Genomic DNA, 16,541 nt, shown 5'->3' with positions numbered 1-16,541 from the left:
AGTTTACAACAGCAAAGACCTGGAACCACCCCAAATGCCCATCGATGATAGACTAGATAGGGAAAATGTGTCACATGTACACCATGGAATACTATGCAGCCATCAAAACAATGAGTTCGTGTCCTTTGTAGGGACATGGATGAACCTGGAAACCATCATTCTCAGCAAACTGACACAAGAACAGAAAATCAAACATCACATGTTCTCACTCATAGGTGGGTGTTAAACAATGAGAACACATGGACACAGGGAGGGGAGTATCCCACACTGGGGTCTGTAGGGGAGAAATAGGGGAGGGACAGCAGGGGTGGGGAGTTGGGGAGAGATAGCATAGGGAGAAATGCCAGATATGGGTGAAAGGGAGGAAGGCAGCGAATCACACTGCCATGTGTGTACCTATGCAACAATCTTGCATGTTCTTCACATGTATCCCAAAACTTAAAATGCAATTAAAAAAAAAAATAATTACCTGGGGAGCTAATTAAAGTGAGGCTAAGCAGGCTCCCCCATCTTCTGCTGCCCCAGAAAGTCTAATTCATTGGAGCAGGAGGTGGCGGAGGGGGGCCCAGGATCATAATATGGTCCTTAGACTAAACTTTGTGAAATAACTTTGCTATGAAAAGAAAAAGAGCTTTCTGCTGAAGGAGTAAGTAGTTTGTTAATTCAAATTGTTAAAAAATAATTTTATTCCCACATATTTAAACCTGAAAAGAAAATCATGAAAAAAAAAAATTAAGTTGGCAATATAAATAGCTTGATAGATAACTAGTATTTGGACTTCATACTTTAATTTTGAAAACTCACTGTTAAACACAAATATTTTCTATTTGAACTCTGTTCAATGAACTTCAATTTTATATTTAAAGCAAGTCTATCAAGTGATTCATACCTTATCTTCAACATATACTCATGAAAAACTCACTATTGTGGCTGGGTGCAGTGGCTTACTCCTATAATCCCAGCACTTTGGAAGGTGAAGGTGGGTAGAGTGTTCGAAGTCAGGAATTTGAGACTGGCCTGGCCAACGTGGTGAAACCCCGTCTCTATTAAAATACAAAAAATTAATTGGGCGTGGTGGTAAGCAAAGATTAATTGTAATTGTCAGTTGAATACAGCCTTCATTCTTAGTAGAAAATCACAAACTTGTGTTAAGGCCAGGCACAGTGGCTCGTCTGTAATCCCAGCTACTTGGGAGGCTAAGGCAGGAGAATTGCTTCAACCCAGGAGGTGGAGGTTGCAGTGAGCTGGGACCACTGCACACCAGCCTAGAAAACAGAGTAAAACCCTGTCTCAAAAAACAAAAAACAAAAAACAAAAAAAAAAAGAAAAAGAAAAACACTATTAAGTACTGCACTCTGTCAAATTTATCATATACCAACACTCATTTGCTTAATTATTTTTTTTAGTCTTGCCCTGTTGCCCAGGCTGGAGAGCAGTGGCATAATCTCAGCCCACTGCAACCTCCCATCTCCTGGGCTCAAACGATCCTCCCATCTCAGCCTCCTAAGTAGCCAGAACTACAGGTGTACACCATGCCTGGTTAATTTTTGTATTTTTTGTAGAAATGGGGTTTTACTATGTTGCCCAGGCTGGTTTCAAACTCCTGAGCTCAAGTGACCTGCCCACCTCAGCCTCCTAAAGTGCTGGGATTACAGGTGAGCCACTGTGCCTGGCCTCAACACAAATTTGTGATTGTCTACTAAGAGTCAAGGCTGTGTTCAATTGACAATTACAAAATTAAAAATGGGGATAAGGAGTCATTCACAAATACCATTAGTCAGAATATAAACTGGCAGTCTTTCTGGAGCTCAATTTGGTGATAATTAAAACTTTATATAGGTAGTTTGACCAGGTAGATTCATCCAACAGAAAAGTGAACCAATATCTAGATACAAAGATCAATGCAATTTTTTGAAATAGTGACAAATGCAATGAAGCTGTGCAGAAAAGAGGTGATTTAGCAGGCCTTGAGATTGCTATCCTTATAAAGGTCAACTTGGAAGGTTGGCCTTTGGATAACATCTGGAAACTTAGCTGGTGAACAGTTCCCTACACTGATATAAAGCTTTCCTTAAAAACCCGAAACTCACTTTGGGTGGATCACGAGGTGAGAAGTTCAAGAACAACCTGACCAAGATGGTGAAACCCAGTCTCTACTAAAAATACAAAAAAAAATTAGCTAGGCATGGTGGCGGGTACCTGTAATCCCAGCTACTTGGGAGGCTGAGGTAGAGGTTGCAGTGAGCCAAGATTGCGTCACTGCACTCCAGTCTAGGTGATACAAGGAGACTCCATCTCAAAAAAAAAAAAAAAAAAAAACCCAAACCTAGGCTGGGCGCAGTCTTACACCTATAATCCCAGCACTTTGGGAAAGTAAGGTGGGAGGATTGCGAGTTCAACACCAGCCTGGGCAACATAGTGAGATCTTGTCTCTACAAAAAATAAAAAAATTAGCTGGCCAGGTGTGGTGGCTTACACCTGTAATCCCAGCACTTTAGGTGGTCGAGGTGGGTGGATCACCTGAGGTCAGAAGTTCCAAACCATCCTGGCCAACATTGTAAATCCCTGTCTCTACTAAAAATATAAAAATTAGCTGGGTGTGGTGGTGCATGCCTGTAATCCCAGCTACTCAGGAGGCTGAGGCAGGAGAATCGCTTGAACCGGGAGGTGGAGGTTGCAGTGAGCTGAGATGGTGCCACTGCACTCCAGCCTGGGAAACAGAGCGAGACTCTGACTAAAAAAAAAAAAAAATAGCCAAGTATATGGCCACATACCTATAGACTCAGCTACTCAAGAGGCTGATGTGGCCAGACAGCTTGATCTCAGGAGGTTGAGGTTGCAGTGAATCATGATCATGTCACTGCTCTCCAGGCTGGGTGACAGAGCAAAACTGTCTCAAAAAAAAAAAAAAAGGAAAAAGAAAAAAACTGAAACCTAGGTATTTGAAGCTATCATGGAACTGATGTACTATGTAAGCCAGAGCCACTCACCTGATTTTAATAAACTTTCCTTACTGTTTAAGCCATTTTGAAGTGGAGTTTTACTGTTTATAGTTAAAAGTATCTTCCTGGATTTCCACTTGTGTTGGCTTTTATAAAAAGACACTGAAATTATAAGCCTGAACCCTGTGTTTATGACTCAGAAGTATGACTTACTGACTTTGCAAATGGGGGCAGGACACTAACCATCTTGAGGTACAAGTGAAATGACAGCATATATTTTATAAGTACAGTTATGGAGAGACAGAGAGCAACTCAGTGTGTTAGCTGTACAATGTCTATAAACTTTAATGATCAGACAAGTTCTAGCAAACAGCTGGGCACATCAAGCAAGGCCAATAATGGATCTATACCCCAACCTCAGAATGTTTACATCCAAGATGCTCTACCAAATGTTCACATAATGAAAAGTGCACCATCTATGACCAAAAACATCTGAAGTCAAAGGAAACAATTGTGACAGCACGAATTCTAATAAATGAAAGTTTTATTTGGGTCAGAATTACTATTCTGATTTTTTTTTTTTTTTTGAGACGGAGTTTCGCTCTTGTTACCCAGGCTGGAGTGCAATGGCGCCATCTCGGCTCACCGCAACCTCCGCCTTCTGGGTTCAGGCAATTCTCCTGCCTCAGCCTCCTGAGTAGCTGGGATTACAGGCACACGCCACCATGCCCAGCTAATTTTTTGTATTTTTAGTAGAGACGGGGTTTCACCATGTTGACCAAGATGGTCTCAACCTCTTGACCTCGTGATCCACCTGCCTTGGCCTCCCAAAGTGCTGGGATTACAGGTGTGAGCCACTGCGCCCGGCCCTACTATTCTGATTTTTAAAGATTATACATAGAGATATCATGAATTTGATCTTCAACCAAAATGTTAAATCCCTTCATAATACCATGCTAGAAAACAGCATGAAGTATAATCAACTGTAAAACAGGTTAATACTGCATGCAGTGGCTCACACCTATAATCCCAGCACTTTGGGAGGCTGAGGGAGAACAGCTTGAGCCCAGGAGTTCAAGACCAGCCTGAGCAACATAGCGATACCCAATCTCTATTAGGAAAAAAAAGCAGTTGAGCCAACAACATAATATGGAGATGGTCTGCTATTGGCAGCAATTCAAATAACATGGCTCAAGCAGTCTCTAATAAAAATGTCTGAAATGAAAAATTAACAAACAGAGAAACATATTCATGAAGCTATAGACGTTTTTTCTGTGAATATCAACTATTCTATACCACAGACACAGTCTGAAATTTACATTATTCTTCTTAAAGGTTTTATTGGAAATAATTAGCATTTAAGTACTAAGTACTTAAATACTTAAATTAGTATGTCATACTAATTTAAGTATTATATACTATTATATATTATATATTAGTATATCATACTAATTTAAGTATTAGTATTCAAGTACTTAAACAACTTATTGATTAGTCATATATATATGGACACACATTCATACACATATCTACACATACACTAACATAAACATATATATACATTAGACCAAAGGGAGCTTTAAAAAAGCACTAAAGAATATTTAATCAATTGCAGAAGTAGAAAGTAAGCTGTGATCTTCCTATCAATCACATTATGAGAATGTTTTATGTATTAAAAAATTAAACAAGGCAAAAACTTTGTTATACTTAACAAACAAAAGTGTAATATACATAAAAGTCCATTATCAGACTGTAGATACAAAATAATCAGTGATTTGCATGTAATAAACATTAATATTTCAATAAAAATGTTTTAATAGAATAGTATTACCAGACTGTATTAGGACAGCATAGTATCACAAAACGTTATAGGAAACAGTAACAATCTTCAAATAACAAATTTTTTCTACTACATACTAAATATTAGTTTTATCTCCATTTGTGCATATCATTAAAAAATGTCAAAATTAAATAATTCGTATTCTAATTTTTTGCTCTTTTATTCTAGAACTGTGTATTGCAATTTCCAAGAAATAACCTACAGTTTCCCAGAAGGATTATTTTTAATACTGGCAGTCTTCCTATTCAATACACAAAATATCAATCTTTTCTTCTGTCGGAAAGCTCAAAATTAAAAACTACGCCAGGCTCTTTGTTCAGTGTTTTCTCCTTCTCTTGGATGCAGTGAACTCTAAAGACATAAAGTTTAAAAGTCAGTCAGATCTAAAATAATAACTGACACTTACATGATAATACCTAATTGATAATATACATTTAAACTACATAGATGTCTAATTGGTACAACACAATAAGAATACCCTCACAGCAAAGACACAACAAAAAAATCTTAAACCTGACATATTCAAGAATTTTTTCTTCAAAATGATATAGCAGTTTAAAACATACTATCTCCATTGAGATAGTAAGATCTCAATCTTATTGCAATATCAATCTACTGAGATAGTGGCCCTTAGTCATTCTAAATCCTAATTAATAATAAGTTACCATGAAGTTGTTTGATATGGATAAGCCCTCCATATAATTAGTATGAACCCAGTGTGCTAGATGTCAAAGATACTTAGGTTAGTACTAAGAGGGAGAAAATGACTAAGATTCTAATTTCATGTCAATTAAACCTAGAAACATAACCCAAAACACTAGTACCATACATCATTCTCGCTACCACAGGAGATGCCAGAAACAACACTTGAATAATTGTCCATCTAAAAATAGCACAAACCTAAAGGTTACTGATCATTAAAAGCAAAGAAAGTAATAGAAAACACAAAAACATGAAAATTATCAAAGATGTGGTAAAAAGAAATATTCTGGCTCTGTGTGGTGGGCTCACGACTGTAATCCCAGCCCTTTGGGAAGCCAAGGCAGGCAGATCACTTGAGGTCAGGAGTTCAAGACCAGCTTGGCCAACATGGTGAAACCCCATCTCTACAAAAATACAAAAATGAGCCGTGCATGATGACAGGTGCCTGTAATCCCAGCTACTCGGAAGGCTGAGGCAGGAGAATCACTAGAACCCAGGAGGTGCTGGTTGCGGTGAGCCAAGATCACGCCATTGCACTCCAGCCTGGGCAACAGAGTGAGACTGCATCTCAAAGAAAGAAATAGTCCCCAGCAGTGAAAAACAAAAAGGGAATGGCAGAAAAAGAAAAATAGAAAACACAAGGAAAAAAACAAATGAAGATGAAGACAAATTCCAAAGCCAGGCATGGTGGCTCATGCCCATAATCCCAGAACTTTGGAAGGCTGAGGCAAGTGGATTGCTTGATCCCAGGAGTTTAAAACCAGCCTAGGCAACACAGTGAGTCTCCATCTCTATAAAAAATACAAAAATTAGCCAGGCATAGTGTCATGTGACTAGTAGTCCCAGCTACTCAAGAGGCTGAGGCAGAAGGAGAGGATAGCCTGAGCTGGGGAGGTCGAAGCCATATGTAGTAACTCACTGCGATTGAACCATTGCACTCTATCCTGGGCAACTCAGCAAGACCCTGTCTCATTGAAAAAAAAAAAAACTAAAAAAAGAACAGCAGTCAAGATTAGAAGTACTGAAACAGTGTCCAGATGAAAGCAGGTCAGAGGTCTGAGAGAGACATCTTTACAAAGATGAAACTGATAGGATACGTAATCAGTATCTATACCATTCATTAATTGTATTATCCTTGACTTTGAGATGTTGTTAATGATATAACTAATACTGAAATTCTCCAATGGGCCAAAAATGAAAGGATCACAAGAACACACAGCAAACTGTCATCTTCCTCAAGGGTTCTAAACCTTGATGCATACAAGTGGAAGTTTACCTCACTAGTTTGACAAAATTTCATCCGTACCTGTTCTACTCAAACTTTCATTCTCTTCTTCCTCTTCTGTAATTACAGGCATACTCAGACTTAAAGGTTTATCTTCCTTGTGTATATTCTGCACGTTACCTGCAAATATTTAGAAAATTATATAAAAGCAAAAAATACTAATCTTTGAGAAAACATTTTACAAAAAATGTCATTATTACAGCATAAAAATTAGACATGTAAAAACTGAAATTGTAATGGCAAACAGAAATATGCATTCTAGAATACCTATCTTTTTTTGAGGACTAATATATTTGTATTTATACTTTGAAAATAGTCTCTAGTTCTTCCACTAGAGAAATCAGAAAAAGGAAATAAAATTAGCCAAACACAAACACTATTTAATCTTTATCACACACCACAGGGGTTATATCTGCAGGCATCAAAGAATAATCACATATGTTACTTCAACTTTATTAAATTAATTACAAATGTAATTTTTGAGCTTAATAGCTTTGTTTTTGGATGTGGACATATTTTCTTTTCTTACCACATATGCTCTACGAGATGTATTTCTCTCGTCCTAATTTGCCATTGACTTTCCATTTTCAAAAACACTAGAGGTTCTCTACATCAACCTTCTGTTACCTGAAGAAATATCCCATCTGTTACCTGAAGAAATATCCCAAGGAAATTTATCAGAAATCATTGTCATATCAAGTACCATTTACTTGATATCACGCAACTTCCATGTCCAAAAAGCAACCCCATAAACACTATTTTTTTAGGCTATGCTTTTCTTTGCCCCAACACTTTTATCATTTGATATGTTATATCTTGCTTCTTTTTTTTTGTTTTGAGATGGCATCTCACTCTGTCACCCACACTGGAGTGCATCACGGCTCATAGCAACCTCTGCCTCCTGTGTTCAAGCAATTCTCCTGCCTCAGTCTCCTAAGCCTGCACACTAAGAACAGAAAGACATTCACTACAGTAAGTGTAACAGAAACACTATTAAAAAAAAAAAAAAAAAAGAAACGTAAGAACAAAGTACTTCGGCATGAAGCCATTTAGTATAAACTGCCCCACACTTACGTTATTTCTTTTCTTCTATTTCTATTTCTTCTATTTCTGTTGTTGAGACAGTCTCTCTCTCTCTCTCTGTAGCCCAGACTGGAGTGCAGTGGTGTAATCGCAGCTCACTGCAACCTCTGCCTCTCAGGCTCAAGCAATTCTTGTGCATCAGCCTCCTGAGTAGCTGGGACTACAAGTGCATGCCACCATGCCTGGATAAGTTTTGTATTTGTAGTAGAGAGATGGGGTTCCACCATGCTGGCCAGGCTGGTTTCGAATTCCTGACTCTGTGATCCATCTGCCTCTGCTTCCCAAAGTGCTGGGATTACAGGCGTGAGCCACCACACCCAGTCAATTTCTGGACAAAATCATTACATTATAAAAGCCAGTAACATAATAGTCATGATGGTGACCATGACTTGTCAGGAGAATATTAAATTATGTTAAGGACACAATGCTCCAGAAAATAAAAGAGCATAAAATATATGACTTTAATATTTTTATAATTACAAAAATGATAAATGTCAAAAAAAAGGAACATATAAAAGAATGCAGGCCTGGTGTGGTGGCTCACACCTGTAATCCCAACACTTTGGGAGGCTGAGACGGGTGGATCACACCTGTAATCCCAACACTTTGGGAGGCTGAGACGGGTGGATCATGAGGTCAGGAGACTGAGACCATCCTGGGCAACATGGCGAAACCCCCCCTCTACTAAAAATACAAAAATTAGCTGGGCATGGTGGCATGTGCCTGTAGACCCAGCTGCTCAGGAGGCTGAGGCAGGAGCATCGCTGGAACCCAGGAGGCAGAGGCTGTAGTAGGCCGAAATCATGCCACTGCACTCCAGGCTGGGTGACAGAGTAACACTATGTCTTAAAAAAAAAAAAAAAAGAATATATTTGAGAAAGATAATAAAAAATAATTTTTAAAAAGTAAATTTCAACATTGTAATCATTAACCTCAATTATCCATAAAACTAACTCCCTAGAAGGTCTCAAGTGGGCAGTTTTACTTATTAATGTGTGGGGTACAATTAACAGTAACAGACCATTACTTATTATCAAAACAAATGATTACTAATCAGGCAGCTAGAATACAACTAAGAACAAATTTACTTAAGCATATGTCTAATCTCAGCTCCAGATCCACACCTCCAATGACCCAAGAGGTAGCACAGTATGGCAATTAGAGTCAGGCTTGGATTCAGATACTCATTCCAGTCTCAGTTCTGCTATGTATTATCTAGGAGGCCTTGGACACATGAGAAAAAGTATGGCAGATAAAAAGAGTTATACATCCAGGCGCAGTGGCTCATGCCTGTAATCCCAACACTTTGGGAGGCGCAGGCAGGCAGGCGGATTATTTGAGGCCAGGAGTTCAAGACAAGTCTGACCAACATGGTGTGACCCCATCTCTACTTAAAATACAAAAATTAGCTGGGCATAGTGGCAGGCACCTGTAATTCCAGCTACTAGGAAGACTGAGGCACAAGAATCACTGGAACCCGGGAGGCGGAGGTTGCAGTAAGCCGAGATTGTGCCATTGCACTCCAGCCTGGGTGACAGAGTGAGACACTGTCTCAAAAAGAAAAAAAAGTGTATAATAGTAGCTGTTACCATCTTCATCCATCATAGCACTGTTAATAGTGATGTCCTATCAACATGCATGTTATATTCGAGGAATGGTGAGCACATAACTGAAACTTAACACAAGCTTAAGTAAATTCCATCAATATACTGAGCACCCATTTATGCACGAAGCAATTATTACAGAAATTAAGTCTGGAAAGGCAGACTGGAGCGAATTCTCCCCGAAATGAAATCTTTATTGTGTCATCATATCTCTCCAACATTAAGGACACGAATATCCTCCCAGGTGCTTAGACATTAAGCATTCTTGTCTCACCCTCTCCATTAGCCTCCACATTTGGCTCTTATATCTGTTAGCCTTGCTTCTCTAATTTCCATGACCACACGGCATATGCTCCTTACTCCTAAATCTGAACTACTGCAGAGCTTTCTAACTAGTGTTTCTATTTTCAGTTTGCTCCCAGCTACCTACCATTCTACTCCCAGATTGATTTTCTTCAAGGAAAACTTTGGACAGGCCACTTTCTTGCTCAAAAGCTTCGGTTGACTCCCCCTCTGCCTACCAACTGAAGTGTAAACTTCCTGGATCCATAGTTAAGGCCTGGTCACAATACAATCCTCAACCTATTTTTCTAGTACTATTAACAGTTAACTCCCCAACATACCTTTTACAATCCAGCCTAAATGGACCCTCACTTTATACTTTCACACCAGCCCTTCTACTTGTAGGAGTCTATGGAATTATGTCTACCTTATGTGTAAAAAGGTCTTTGGATTTCTACTGATTACTAAAGTAACACATGGTTATAAAATCCAAACATTACAGAAATTCATGGACAGTTTCTCATTATACTATCCCTGAAAATTAACTACTGGTAAAACTTCATACACGTCTAGATTTCTTCAATGCTATATACTATGTTCATGTGTGTATGTATATATGTATTTATTAATAGAAATGAGATTGCACTTTTTTAAAAAAGACTTTTTGCTAAGAAATGCATATATTATGTTGTGTTTTATTTTTAATCAATATATTCTGACATATTTTCATGTAATATATAAATATATAGAGCTTTCTTTAGCTTTTTAGTAACTGCAAAGTATTCCTTTGTATGGACTGACAATAATTTTATTTACCCATTATACATTTGAGTTGTTTACAGTTTGCCATTTCAAATAATCTTGCAATGAAAGTCCTTTTATATTTATGATCTGTACAGAATGAATTCCTAGAAATTCTAAATTAAAAGGCATGTACATTTAAAATTTTGACATGATTCTAAGTTGCTCTATGAAAAGAATGAGCCAATTTACTCTCCCACTTAAATTGAGAGATTTAATTTCCTTATACTTTCACTATCAATGAGTATTATCTTTAATCTTTGCTGATCAAATAAATAATATAAAAATGTTTTAATTAATATATCTTTTATTATAAACAAAATTCTGTATTTCCTATGTTCACTGACTGTTTGCCTGCATTTGTGATTGCCTATTTATGTCCTAAGTCTCTTTTTCTACTGGGTGGTGGCCCTTTTCTTATTTGCTTATAAGAGCTCTTTTAAGATTAGAAATTTTAGCAGTATCATGTGCAAATGGCTTTGTAAGATCTTTTGTCTTTTATGGACCTGAAGGCTCCTTTCTGAAAAACTGTAAAATCATCTTTTCCACTGTATGGAAATGAACTTTTGATTAATGAGAAACTACGAAGTTAGCATTTGGGTCTTTATTATTCAGGTAACTACTTCTGCTTCAGAGTATTTACAATACCTTAGCTGGATTCATTAAGCCATGATAGAAGATATGAATTCAGATCATATTTTATAATATTTTATTCTTTCTCATGGGTAACTCCTCCCTAATACTCCGAGAAAATTCAATAACAAATCTCAGCTATACTATGGAGCCTGTCCTTAAGTTAGTTTCAGAATTTGCAAAGCAGTTGTTTTCAGGAACTAAGTAAGATACGATTAACAAAGGAAGTGATATTTCAGAAATTATACCTGTCACACATTCAAAATGAAAGTTCCTTTCATTTAATTTCTTTCTTTTCCTATTTTGCACTTGTTCCTCAACCACATCAAAAAAAAATTATCAGGTCTTTAAGAAAGCAGCTTGGCCAGCTTATCTCGTTGCTGTGCCTATATGAAGGCTGACTGTTAATAAAAAGTGCTTGAGAGGGTTTGTAAACCTAAATATCTTTGAAACTTCTGTTAAAGTGAACTAAATATGGCCTGAGAAGGTCGCCATACTTCTATATTTGAGTTCTTGTGGACAAACTGCAATCTGGCTTAATAGGTAGACAAGACTGAAAACCCAATTTAGGAATATGTGCCTGAACAATAGCTGAGTCTTGGCCAATCCCAGCGGCGGTACTTCAACCATTCATACACTGCTGAGTCTTCAAACTGTGTTCAATAAGGCAAATGCCAAGCTGTAACCAATCCAGCTGTTCTGTACCTCATGTCCTATTTCTGTACCTCATTTCCCTTTTGTTGGCTATAAATCTTTCACCACGTGCTACACTGGAGTCTCTGTGATTCTGGGGCTGCATGATGCTCAAATTGTTCATTGCTCAATTAAACTCCTTTAAATTTAATTTAGCTGAACATTTTATCACTTCGAAAAAAAAAAAAAATTTTAATCTACCAGAAGTTAATTTTTGAAATATAATCAAACTAAACAATCTTATGTCCTTTGTTTTTGTTCTTGTTTGACTACCTGTCAAATTTACTAAAGTATTATTAACATACAATAAAATTCACAATTTTTGCTGTATGGAGCAGGTTGGACAAATGCATAGTTGTGCAATCTACCACTGCCATGAAAATACAGAAGATTTTGGTCCACGTGGTGACTCACACCTGTAATCCCAGCATTTTGGGAGGCCGAGGCGGGCAGATCACCTGAGGTGAGGAGTTCAAGACCAGTCTGACTAACAAGGAGAAACCCCGTCACTACTAAAAATACAAAATTAGTGGAGCACAATGGCTCATGCCTGTAACCCCAGCTACTCAGGAGGCTGAGGCAGGAGATCTGCTTGAATCTGGGAGGCAGAGGTTGTGGAGAGGCAAGATGGTGCCATTGAACTCCAGCCTGGGCAACAAGAGCAAAACTCCATCTCAAAAAAAAAAGAAAGAAAGAAAAGAAAATACAGATTTCCATCACCCCAAAAGTTTCTCTGTACCCCTGTGCATTCAACACCTTCCTCCACCCCTAAGTCCCTAGCAACCACATTTTTCCGTCCCTATAGATTTGCCATTTCCAGAATGTCATATAAATAGAATCATATACTATGTAGCCTTCTGTATCGGTCTTCCTTCACATAGCACACTGAATTCAGATTCATCCATGTTGTTACGTGTATGGTAGCTCTTTCACTGCTGAGTTGTATTTGGATAAGCCAGAATTTATCCAATCAGCAGTGGAAGGATTTCTAGGCAGTTTGCAGTTCTTGTGATTATGAATAAAGCCACATAAACTTCTGCATACACATTTCTGTGTGAACATTAAGTGTTCATTTCTCTTGTGTAAATACCAAGGAATAGTATTTCTGGGTCAGATGGTAAGTACATGTTTACCTTTTTAAAACTACCAGTTTTCCAAAGTAACCACACCATTCTGGATTCACCAGAAAAGCATGCAGGTTCCACTTGTTACAAATGCTCAACAGCTTTTGTTATTACAATTTTTGTTTTGTTTTGTTTTGTTTTGTGGGGTCTTTTTGTTGTTGTTGCCGGTCAAGGTTTAGCAGAATGTCATTGTGGTTTTAATTTACATTTCTCTAATAACTAAAGATGCTGAGCATCTTTTTATATGCTTATTTACCATCCATATTTTCTTTGATGGAGTATTTTACCTACTTCTTCACTGGGTGGTCTGTGTATTTACTGAGTTAGATTTCTTTAAATATTACTATTTGGGATACAAGACCTTTATCAGGGTAGTAGTTAACAAAAATTTTCTCCGAGTCTGTGGCTTATCTTCTCATCTTCTTAACAGTATCTTCCAAAGACAAAAATTGTAACTTTGGGAATGACAATTTATCAATTGTTTTGTTTCATAATTTGCTTGTGTTTTTTAATGTCATGTATTTAAAAATCTTGCCCAATCCAAGAACACATTTTTCTCCTACATATTTTTTCACAAGTTTCATAATTTTAGGTTTCAAATTTAGGTCCATTTTGTAGGCGATAAGGGATACTGGTCTTTAGTTCTTTCTTGCAATGTCAATAAGCTGGAAAGTGTTCCCTCTTGTATTTTCTGAAAGAATCTATATCATTCCTTTCTTAAATGTTTGCTAAAATTTCCAGAGAAGCCTGGGAATTTAATTTTTTTAGCAGTATGAAAGGAAAATAAATCTTGGGACCTCAAAATCACTAAGCTAAAGGGAAAATTCAAGCTGAGAACTGCTTAGGGCAAACTCCCATTCTATTCAATGTCATCCCCCTGAGGCTCACCTAAGACAAATGCATATCTGATTGCTTCCTCTCCCCTATTGTTTATGTGAAAATGCAGATTCATTGAGCCGAGTAAATTGTGATATTCAGTAGAAGGCCATCAAAGACTCAAAAAACTTTCTGTCTAATCTACTTGTAACCTGAAAGCCCCCACTTGATGCCTTATCGGACCAAACCTATGTGCAACTTACACACATTGATTGATGTGTCAGGTCTCCCTAAAATGTATAAAAGCAAACTGTACCCCTGACCACCTTGGGCACATGTCTTAGGACTTCCTGAGGTTGTGTCACAGGCACGTCCTTAACGTTGACAACATAAACTTTCTAAATTGACTGAGACCTGTCTCGAGGTCTTGGTAGACATAAGACTACACTGATTTTATATCTCTTCTTGCGTCAGTTTTGGAAACTTGTGTCTCTTAGTAAATTAATCCATTTTATTTAAGCTATCTAACTTATTGGCATAAAATTATAACTTTGCCTTAGTGATCTTTTAATCTTTGTAAGGTCTACAGTGGTAACCCTTATCTCCCTAAATTTTTGTTCCTATTTTCCAGCAAATTCTTTTTAGAATATTTTTAGGCATAAAACCATTCACAAATCATGATAATTTTGTAGCCTCTCTTTCTGATATCCTATCTCCCTTTACTCTCCTGTCTAATTACACTGACTACCTCTTTAAGATCAACATTAAGTAAAACTGTGACACTTCATGCATATTACCATTGAACATGAGGCAACCTGTAATCTAATACATGCGTGCACACACACATTTGTAAGATTAAAGAAATAATCTTCTATTCTGTCTAGAGCAAGAGTTAACAAACTATGACCCCTGGACCAAATCTGACCCATCACCTGCTTTTATACGGTTTTACTGGACTACAACCACCATTCATGTTTTGTTACTGTCTGTAGCTCCTTTCACATTACAATGGTAAAGTTGAGTAGTTGTGACAGAAATATGGCCCACAAAACATAACATATTTACTACCTGGCCCTTTAAAGAAACGGTTTGCTGACTCCTTTATCTAGAGGATTTTTTCTTTTTTTGAGACAAAGTCTCACTCTTGTTCCCCGGGCTGGAGTACAATGGTGTGATTGCAACCTCCACCTTCACCTCAGCCTCAGCCTCCCAAGTAGCTGGGATTACAGGCACCTGCCACCATGCCTGGATAATTTTTGTATTTTTAGTAGAGATGGGGTTTCACCATGTTGGCCAGGCTGGTCTCAAACTCCTGACCTCAGGTAATCTACCCGTCTTGGCCTCCCAAACTGCTGGGTTTACAGACATGAGTTACCGTGCCTGGCCCGATTTTTTTTTTTTTTTTTAACTCAAGAATGGATGCTAGATGTCATCAAATGTATTCTTTGGTAACTATTAAAATAAATTCACATTTTCCCCTTTAACCTATTTATATGGTAAATCATATTAGCAGATTCTGAATGTATCCTGAAATATGTGTACTCAGTCAAGGTGTTTTTTTGTCTAGGATTATTTCTGATATATGTGACTTAGGATTTTGTCAGTAATATTTGTAAGTGAGTTTAGTCTAACAATTTTCTTCACAATATCCACTAGCATTGTGAAAGGAAGTAGAAAAATCCCCTTTTGAAGTATTACTTGATCATACTTAACAAACATGGTATCTCCTCTGAATTCTTAGTGCACTTCAGGCTACTATTATCGCACTTAATCATATCCAGGACATAGTAAAAGTATTTAACTTCAATTCTCCTTCCACTGCTTCAATATAGAGGAAAAATGCTAAAAGGCTGTTAACTTATCTTCATACACTCCTGCAGTAGTTAGGAATGAATTTATATTAGCCTTTAAATATTTACTAATGTTTCTAATGTTCCCTTTTTTTCTTACCCTGAGTAAGCCTGTTAATCAAATTCCAAATTTATGTAGGGTGCATATACATTATTCATACAATTTTTTTAAAAACCAAACTATTGAAATATACACGAAAGTCCTTTCCTTAAGAAAGGTAATTTTACAGATACACTGTGTCAAAGGAAAAGCAAGGACACCTTATACAGCTAAAAAGAAACATGGTTTATAGAATGCATTACTTATATCTTATTCCACACATAATCATACACGAAGATTACTAATAAAATATGCCCTAAATAATTCTAGACTGATATTACAACTATCTAGCTATTAATATATCATTTTAGACAACTTATTTAATCTGTATATGCCTAAATTTTTTTTTTTTTGAGACAGAGCCTCACTCTGTCACCTATGCTGTAGTGAATTGATACAATGTCAGCACACTGCAACCTCTGCCTTTCAGGTTTAAGTGATTCTCATGCCTCAGCCTCCCAAGTCACTGAGATTACAATCATATGCTACCATGCCCAGCTAACTATTTTTTTTTTTGAGACGGAGTTTCGCCCTTGTTGCTCAGGCTGGAGTGCAATGGTACAATCTTGACTCACTACAACCTCCGCCTCTGGGGCTCAAGCAATTCTCCTGCTTCGGCCTTCCGAGTAGCTGGGATTACAGGCATGTACCACCACGCCTGGTTAATTTTGTATTTTTAGTAGACACTGGGTTTCTCCATTTTGCTCAGGCTGGTCTCAAACTCCTGACCTCAGGTGATCTGCTCACCTCAGCTTCACAAAGTGCTGGGATTACAGATGTGAGCCA

The 16,541-nt window shown here is 37.5% G+C and overlaps 1 protein-coding gene across 2 annotated transcripts in view; it reads right to left on the bottom strand.

Moving 5' to 3' along the window:
• Positions 1–4,520: 4,520 nt before the first annotated feature.
• Positions 4,521–16,541, bottom strand: part of SNAPC1 (small nuclear RNA activating complex polypeptide 1) — a 45,358-nt gene continuing 33,337 nt past the window's right edge. For both annotated transcript variants that reach the window (XM_009006134.5, XM_002753992.7), the window contains exons 9-10: positions 6,791–6,889; positions 4,521–5,133 (exon numbers count right to left, since the gene is read on the bottom strand). In XM_009006134.5, the coding sequence (XP_009004382.1) occupies positions 5,099–5,133; positions 6,791–6,889 (134 nt within the window). In that variant the 3' untranslated portion in view covers positions 4,521–5,098. The remainder of the gene's footprint in view (positions 5,134–6,790; positions 6,890–16,541) is intronic.

The sequence above is a fragment of the Callithrix jacchus genome, chromosome 8, assembly GCF_049354715.1.
Source record: "Callithrix jacchus isolate 240 chromosome 8, calJac240_pri, whole genome shotgun sequence".
In the NCBI taxonomy this organism is placed as follows: domain Eukaryota; kingdom Metazoa; phylum Chordata; class Mammalia; order Primates; family Cebidae; genus Callithrix; species Callithrix jacchus.
Note: the sequence above shows the minus strand (reverse complement) of the source record. Positions and strands in the feature narration are given on the sequence as shown.